This window comes from Podarcis filfolensis, assembly GCF_964270895.1.
Source record: "Podarcis filfolensis genome assembly, chromosome: 5".
Taxonomy (NCBI): Eukaryota; Metazoa; Chordata; class Lepidosauria; order Squamata; family Lacertidae; genus Podarcis; species Podarcis filfolensis.
The window spans coordinates 61,206,808-61,214,966 of NC_139608.1; the positions used below are offsets into that span (position 1 = coordinate 61,206,808).

At 47.3% G+C, this 8,159-nt stretch overlaps 1 protein-coding gene across 1 annotated transcript; it reads left to right on the top strand.

Annotated features, from left to right (window-relative positions):
- Window positions 1–600: 600 nt before the first annotated feature.
- Window positions 601–5,142, top strand: LOC310764018 (homeobox protein pv.1-like; the record flags this gene model as incomplete). The annotated part of the gene is made up of 3 exons (XM_083617101.1): window positions 601–835; window positions 1,317–1,546; window positions 4,797–5,142. 3 exons carry the CDS (start codon window positions 601–603, stop codon window positions 5,124–5,126), a joined length of 795 nt encoding a protein of 264 aa, XP_083473227.1. The 3' UTR covers window positions 5,127–5,142.
- Between the last annotated feature and the right edge of the window lie 3,017 nt (window positions 5,143–8,159).

Sequence of the window (8,159 nt, forward strand, 5' to 3'; positions counted from 1 at the left end):
CCTTCTTAAAAATGGGAAAAGTGCTGCCCATTTTCCAATTTCGCCACCGAAGCACGATTTCTGTTTTCATCCTGAAGCAAAGTTCTTAACCTGAGGTAATATTTCTGGGTTAGCGGAGTCTGTAACCTGAAGCGTATGTAACCCAAAGTACCACTGTATTCTTGATATAGCTCTGGAGGCAATATGCCAGTTTCGCATTTCTTGATCTTATGTTCCCAGATTTTACGAAACCATTTTGGGGGGACATCTCTAAAAGGCAGTTATGCAGAATTCACTGGGTGGGGGAGGGTGAGTTTCCTTCTCCGTTTAAATCTTTTATCTCCTTCCCCAGCTAAAATAAGAAGATGACCACCAGATAACAGCAGAAACGAAACACCCTTGGGACAGGGCGTAGTATATTGATACTAATATAAGACACACCCACTTGGTGTTTGTGTATTGGAAATCAACTCTGCATTGCCGGGAGGGGGCGCTGTAGATCGGTCGGCCCCGAGTTCCAGGTGCGAATCTTCCTCAAGTGCTCGCTGTCGCCTATAAATTTGCAGTGGAGGGCTGGCCCCCTGCAGGAGAAGCGTGAAGGTCGGCGTGTTTCGTGCGCACATGGGTCAGCGGGCCTGCGATCAGCAGGGGATCGCGCGCAAGCCCCATATCTGCTGCGTGCCCGCTCCGAGCGCTCCCAATTTGTGCAAAGGAAGCTCCTGGTTAGGGAAGGCCCAGCCCAAGAAGCCATGCCCCTCTACGGGATTGCGCAGAGGAGACGCCACCGCCGTCGGAAGTGGAGGAGAAGGATGCAGCGAGGCCCGTGAAACTGCCGTCGATGGCTCGCCAAGCAAGAGTAAGTCAAACGCCGGACCGGCCTCACTGAGGACTAGTGGCATTACACGGCAGTCACGTGGTGGTAGTAAGGCCGTAATCCTCGCCAAGCGCCTTGGCTAGTTTTTGAGCAGTACTGGAGAACCTCCTCTAGGGCGCAATATTCTGCGCTATTTTTGGGGAGGGGGTATGCTTTTAGGGTACACTTGGGAACAAGTCCTTTTAAAACCAACAAGATATGCACTAAGCAATGAATGTTGCCGCCCCCCAGTCTACCCGCGTTTAGGAGTGGAAATTGTTACTGGGGCGTGAGAAAAAACTGGGGAGAGGCGCGGTGTGTTGCCTCTTCTCCCTCAGAAAGAGGGGCGGGGAGCATTCTATCCATTGAGCCCTGGCGAGAAAAGACGCCCCCTGCTTGGGGTTATCTCAGCGAGACCTTGCTAGGTGCGCTCAGGGAAGGAAGGAAAGTTTGGCTCACACTTCTTGCTCTCCTGCTTTCGTAGCCGGCGAAGGACCCTGCGCAAGCGAGCCGGTCTCGGTCAGGGAGGAGAGCAAGAGCGCCGCTTCCGACGTGAACCTGGACCGGGAGGATCGACGGCACTGCTCCCGTTTGCGCACAGCGTTCACCATGGAGCAGCTCCGCGGGTTAGAGAGCACCTTCCGGCGACAAACCTATCTGAAGCAGTGGGAAAGGCAAGGCTTGGCTGCGGAGCTGCACCTGACGGAAGAGCAGGTGAGTGACTGGCCTGTGCTGTAGGCAGTAAGTCTGAGACACTTACTCCTGAGTAGTCGGGTTGCCTCTTGAGGTGCGGTTTTGGAAAGCTCTTCCTGAACTACAATTCTTTAAGAAGCAGTTTCGTTATTGATATACAGTGGTACCTCGGGTTACATACGCTTCAGGTTACAGACTCCGCTAACCCAGAAATATTACCTCGGGCTAAGAACTTTGCTTCAGGATGAGAACAGAAATCATGCTCCAGCAGCGCGGCGGCAGCAGGAGGCCCCATTAGCTAAAGTGGTGCTTCAGGTTAAGAACAGTTTCAGGTTAAGAACGGACCTCCGGAACCAATTAAGTATGTAACCAGAGGTACTACTGTACAGTATTGATGTGGAAATTAGGATAGAGAAGGTCATGAGGCCACCCATGTGCTGGAAATTAAGCAGGTCTGGGGGTGGTTTGGAGACCACTTGCAAATTACAAGTACTCCGCCTGAAGTCTGTGATGGGGGAAAAAGCAGGGTATAAATGTAAGAGGGATGAAATTTTTAATAAGTGGCAGTTTGTGCAAACTAGAGATGGAGCTGGTTGAAGATGAAAAAGTTTTGGATCTGGATTCAAATCCACATTCTGCAATAGATAAAACTTTTGGCTCATTGCTTGTCTCTCATCCTGGCCTACCATACAAGGTGGTTGTGAGGGTGACCTGCCCTGAACAACCATGAAGGAGGATGGAAACAAATGCCATATGAATCTCACATAGAATGGTAGCCTACTTCCCAGTGGAAGAAAAGGCAGTCTATAAATGTAATAAAATAAAAAGCTGAAAAGTCTTCAGTTATTGCTGAAATTTCAGGCGCACTTACTAAAGTGTAAGACCATACAATGTAAAGCACTATGATACTACTTTAATCATGGCTTCCCCCAAAGAATTCTGGGAGCTGTAGTTGAGCATGTTGAGGATTGAGAGCCGTGTTCCCCTCACCTGGCTACAATTTCCAGAGTTCCCTGTGAAGAGGAGGGATGGGTTGTTAAAACCACTCTGTGAATTGTAACTTTGTGAGGGGTACTAAGGAGCCTCCCAACAATTCTATAAACCCCTTAACAAACTACATTTCCCAAGATTCCTTGGGGGAAGCAGCTATGATAGTTTAAAATGGTATAATAGTGCAGTGAGTGTAGGACAAGAATGTGGCCCAAGTTCCATGGAATTCATGGCATCATACTTTTGAATAAGTAAGCTTAGGGATTGCAATGTGTTGCATGCCATTTTAGAAGGAACGTCCTTCGTCTAAATGCTTTAAGTAAATGAAACATGAGCATAGGGGTAACTTGGACATTAAGAGTCTGCAGTTTTTGAGTGTCTCTTGGTGGGGCCACCCTGGCAAGCCACAAATCCATTTCTCTTTAAAGAACCTGCTGTGAGATTACTTTAGAGAAAAGAAGTGCCTTGTGGACTGGTGCCAAGCTGCCTTTTGAAATGGGAATTCTTGCTGAGTGCTGCATTGTGCAGATGGGAGCATTGGCAATTGTCTTATCCACATGGCTTGTTTGCATCCATTTAGCAAGAAAGACCAGCCGCAGGATTATGCCCATGCCACCTCTTATTTATCCAGCTCGTTCATCAAAAGACCTAGGGCACAGTCATTTGGTAAATCACTTAGGTTGGGCATCCTTAGGTTGTCAGTGAAATGCCTACAGTTGTAGGACAATTATGCTGAATATTTTTGCACCAAATTTGAAAGAGCCGCTGTGGCCTTATTCAGACAGTTTATAGACTGTGGAGGGGAAACGGTCATTTGGACAGCCTCGCTGCCCTTTAGTATTGTAGTGCATAATTAACAGTGCAAGTATGCCTTCCTGTGGAATGAGCTCCATAGCAGGTGTGTTTGGGGTCACTGCTTAGACTGCAGTTCTCTGCATGTTTATGTTGCTTGCTCAGTGGCGCTAGTTGCCCAGATTGCAGCTTTAAAAACCTGTGGGATCTTCCCTGCGATCACAAGTCTGCACCAGGGTTCTGGATTGCAGAGAGTTCCTATGTTTGCTCCATAGAACCTGATTAGAAAACTCCCTTCCGACTAGCTTGCTAAGGTCTAAGCAGAAGGGTTCAAATTTGGGGAAGGTGGGATTCTGTGTCCTCCCCAATGAGAGGAATCACTGATTTTCTAGGCATTGCCCTGAGCACATTTCGTGTCTGAGGGAAGTCCAGTTACCGATCACAGCAATAGGCATGCCAGGCCCTTGATCAGACACTTATAACTAGAGCTTGAAGGGACCTCTGAAGTCATCTAGCCCAACCCCCTGCTTGGCGCAGGATGCAAGTACAGCGTCCTTGATGGGAAGCTGCACAGCGTCTTCATAAATACACCCAGTGAGGTATTTACAGCTTTCTGCTTCGGTGATAGTACCAAACAGCATGCAAAATTTGCATAGACTAGTTGGATAGGAAATGGCATCAGGGAGGGAGCCTCTTAACTGACTGATACCCACTACCATATCATTTTGCCACTTTAATCTATTGCTCCATTGCCCTTCCCAGCTGAGCGCTGTGCTCACATCTAGGCACTGGCTTCTGTATTTCATAGCCTGTAGTTTAGGGGTAGGGACGTGGGTGGCGCTGTGGGTTAAACTGCAGAGCCTAGGACTTGCCGATCAGAAGGTCGGTGGTTCAAATCCCCGCGACGGGGTGAGCTCCTGTTGCTCGGTCCCTGCTCCTGCCCACCTAGCAGTTCGAAAGCACATCAAAGTGCAAGTAGATAAATAGGTACCACTCCAGCGGGAAGGTAAACGGCGTTTCTGTGTGCTGCTCTGGTTTGCCAGAAGTGGCTTAGTCATGCTGGCCACATGACCCGGAAGCTGTATGCTGGCTCCCTCGGCCAATAAAGCGAGATGAGCGCTGCAACCCCAGAGTCGTCCGCGACTGGACCTAATGGTCAGGGGTCCCTTTACCTTTACTACTTGAGGGGTGGAGAATCTTTTTGGGTTCAGTTGCCCCTGGCCATTGGCCACAGTGGCAGGAGCTGTCAGTACTTGCAGTCAAAAACAGGCACCAGTTGGGGGAAGCTACTTCGAGATCATTGCAGAGGGTGGTTTATGATATGTTTTGGGAGACTCATTGTACAATACTAAATACATGATAGCGCTACCATTTTGTTACGTGGAAACTGGTCTGAATGGCCCATTGATGTAAGTGACTGTGCATTCTGAGAACATGAGACTGTTTCTGTGACTACTAGCTTCTGAATTTACTTTATTATTATTATTAGGTTAAAAACTGGTTCCAGAATCGCAGGATGAAACTTAAGCGACAGCTACAAGACTATCGCCGAGGCCTCTGGCCTTCATCTCCCGGCTGTCTGATATGTCAGCCCAGGATCCTACCCAGCCTTCTACCTTATATGCCAAATCCTGCTTTGTGGCCCAGTCCTCCTGGCTGCAAGTACCAGCCCTTCCAAAATCCACCTTATCCATTTCCATTTCCTGGTCTGCCTTATCACTTTCCAACCCAGTTCTCAGGAAATTCAACTGAAGAGCACAAGATGGATTCCAAGCAAACTTTTCCTACTCCTGCGTTAGGATATGGGATGGCGTGGTAGATCTTGTTCGGAAATATGTTGGTTTTATTGCAGAGCATATATAGGTAAATGTACAAGAACACATAACATTGAATAAATTGAATAAAGATTGAATATTGAATCATGATTGAATAAAGATTGAAGAATTGAGAATAAAAAACTTATTTTTATATATAAAAAAAATTCTTGATTGCTTTAGTTCAGTGTTTTCTAAAATCCTGCAACCAAAGGCAGGTGGTTATTTCAGCACTGCTATTTCAGCATTTTCTAAAATTTGGGCTAGATGTCTAGTGAAGGAAACTGCAAAAATTCCTACAAAGACTGCTAACAGTGATTGTACATGGCAGCTCTGCAGAGCCTACAAAAACAGTTAACAGCTAAGTTAGAAAGTGTGATTAAATGTCAGTAAGTGGGTAAAATAAATATTGATTGATTAAATTTGTATATCTGAAGATCGCAGGGTGGTTCACAACATAAAAATGAAAACACCAAATACAAACCAATGAGCCCACCCAACAAGCACATTTAAAAGGCCATAGCACGTTAATCAACCAAAATGGGTTGATGGAAGCAGTGGAGCTTCATTTAGTAAGTGTGCCAATGGAACAGTGTTAAGGCATTGCTGCAGAATGGGGAAGGGGTATTCTTTCCGTCTCACATACAGTAGTCACCCCCTGTGCACTTTTTTCTGTAGTGCTAATGGGAGCTTTATAGAGACTAATTTATAAGAACAAAATTAAGAAGAGATGGTTGGGCAAATGGCCCATATAGTCTAGGATCCTGTTCTCACAGTGGCCAAACAGATGCCTCTAGGAAACCAGCAAACAGGAACTGAGTGCAATAGCACTCTCCCAACTTGTGATTCCCAGCACACACTTATGTTCTTACAATATTCCCTAGGTTTCCCAAGAATGGACCAGCAGCTGGCGGATGGACAGTGGGAGATCCAGTTAATGAAATTTCCATATCCTGTCTAGTTGAGCTCTTAGAAAAACCAACCCCCACTGTTCACTAGCTGTGCAAAACTCTTGTAGCCTTATTCTATGTACAGTGGTACCTCAGGTTATGAACTTATTTCGTTCCGGAGGTCCGTTCTTAACCCGAAACCGTTCTTAACCTGAGGCCCGCTTTCACTAATGGGGCCTCCTGCTGCGGCCGTGCCGCCACCACATACTTTCGTTCTCATTCAGGGGCAAAGTTCTCAACCCAAGGTACTACTTCCGGGTTAGCAGAGTTTGTAACCCGAGGTACCACTGTATGTTGTCTTGCAAGTGGCCCACTAAGCTCAGTGGGACATACCAGCAAGTCCATCATCCTGCCTACTTGCAGCTAAATCTTGTGACTCTGCCTCCCTTGCTCCTTTAACACTACCTCGTTTTGCCATACCTTTGCCTTGCCTCTCACCTGCACTGGGTCAGCACCATGGACAGCAGTATGTTATTCCTAGTGCTGAGATGATCCAGTGCTTTGAACTGCTCAGCTGATAATTCGATGTGGCCTCAACCTGACAGGGTGTTGGTTGTAGTTGCAGAGCTGCTCCTGCTCCTGAACTCCAGAGGAGCCAGTGTGGTGTAGTGGTTAAGAGCGATAGACTCGTAATCTGGGGAACCGGGTTCGCGTCTCCGCTCCTCCACATGCAGCTGCTGGGTGACCTTGGGCCAGTCACTCTTCTTTGAAGTCTCTCAGCCCCACTCACCTCACAGAGTGTTTGTTGTTGGAGAGGAAGGGAAAGGAGAATGTTAGCTGCTTTGAGACTCCTTCGGGTAGTGATAAAGCGGGATATCAAATCCAAACTCCTCTTCTTTCTCCAGGAGGGTGAGATGTTTTTCCAGTTTACTATATACCCCATTCAGAAAGAGATCAGAAACCTCCCATTTGTCTAATAGCACCTACTGGGGGTCGGGCTATGAATGATCACCGAAGAAAAAGAAAGGAGTGAGGAAGCTTTTCTTTTTCAGCTCAGGGGTATCTGATCTTTGCTTATGCAAACCTTAAATCTCTTTTGCCCCCAACCCCACTGCCCCATCTAAAGTACCTTGTCTGGCCTTCCACTGAATGCAGTATTTTCAGCCTAAGATCAAGGGATGAAAGACCTGTGGCAGGTGTGAGGAACCTTTGGCTTGCCAGGTGTTGCTGAAATGCAACTCCCATCAGCCTCAGCAAGCATGTCCAATGGCAAGGGCTGATGGGAAGTGTAGTTCAGCAAGATCTGGAAGGCCAAAAGTTCCCCACACCTGGCCTACAGTAACAAAACAGGTTTATGACTAATGCACCTTGAGCTCTTTGCATGGTTTAGGGTTGGTGTTGGGAGAGAGCAGGGATATTGTGCTTTAACAGCTGTGTGGAAATTCAGCAGGTGAAGCCAGCAGTGAGCTTCAGTCCACTTTCAGGTTGGGGAGGGCTAGTAATTTACAGTCCTCTCAAGTGGGCCTTTGCAGTATAGAAAGTTTGAGGGCTCCTGGGTTAAAGATTGTTTGGTATGAAAATACAATTATGAGAAAATCTTCCCATGTTGACCTACCTATCTGGGATCCTATTAGTAATTTTCAGCCCACTGATCAACCTGGAGGAGAGGATGCAGACTTGCATACAACACAAAGCATAGAAAAATGTTTGGCAAACTTGTGTCTTCTTTCCTGTGGAACAGAAGGCCCGATCCACACAGAGAGGCTCGTAAAAGTGGCCAGCCAGATAGATGCCTGCGGGAAGCTCGCAAGCAAGACCAGAGCACTCGCGCCACTTGTGATTCCCAGCAACAGATGTTCAGGAGCTGACTGTCTCAGAGAGTAGAGGTAGAACATCGCCACCAGGATGCACAGCCCCTGACAGCCTTCTCCTGCATGAATTTGTCCAACCTGCTTTCAAAGGCATTCAAGTGGGTGGCCATCACTGGCTCCTGTGTGAGAGAGTTTCATAGCTATGCTGCGCTGTGGGAAGAAGTGCTCTCTTTTGTCTGTCCCGAATCTTTCACAGATCCCTTTCTTATGTAGTTCCAAAGGCACCACCTAGTCCTGCTTCTGGCTTTCATCGCTCACAGCTGTGATGAAATGTCAC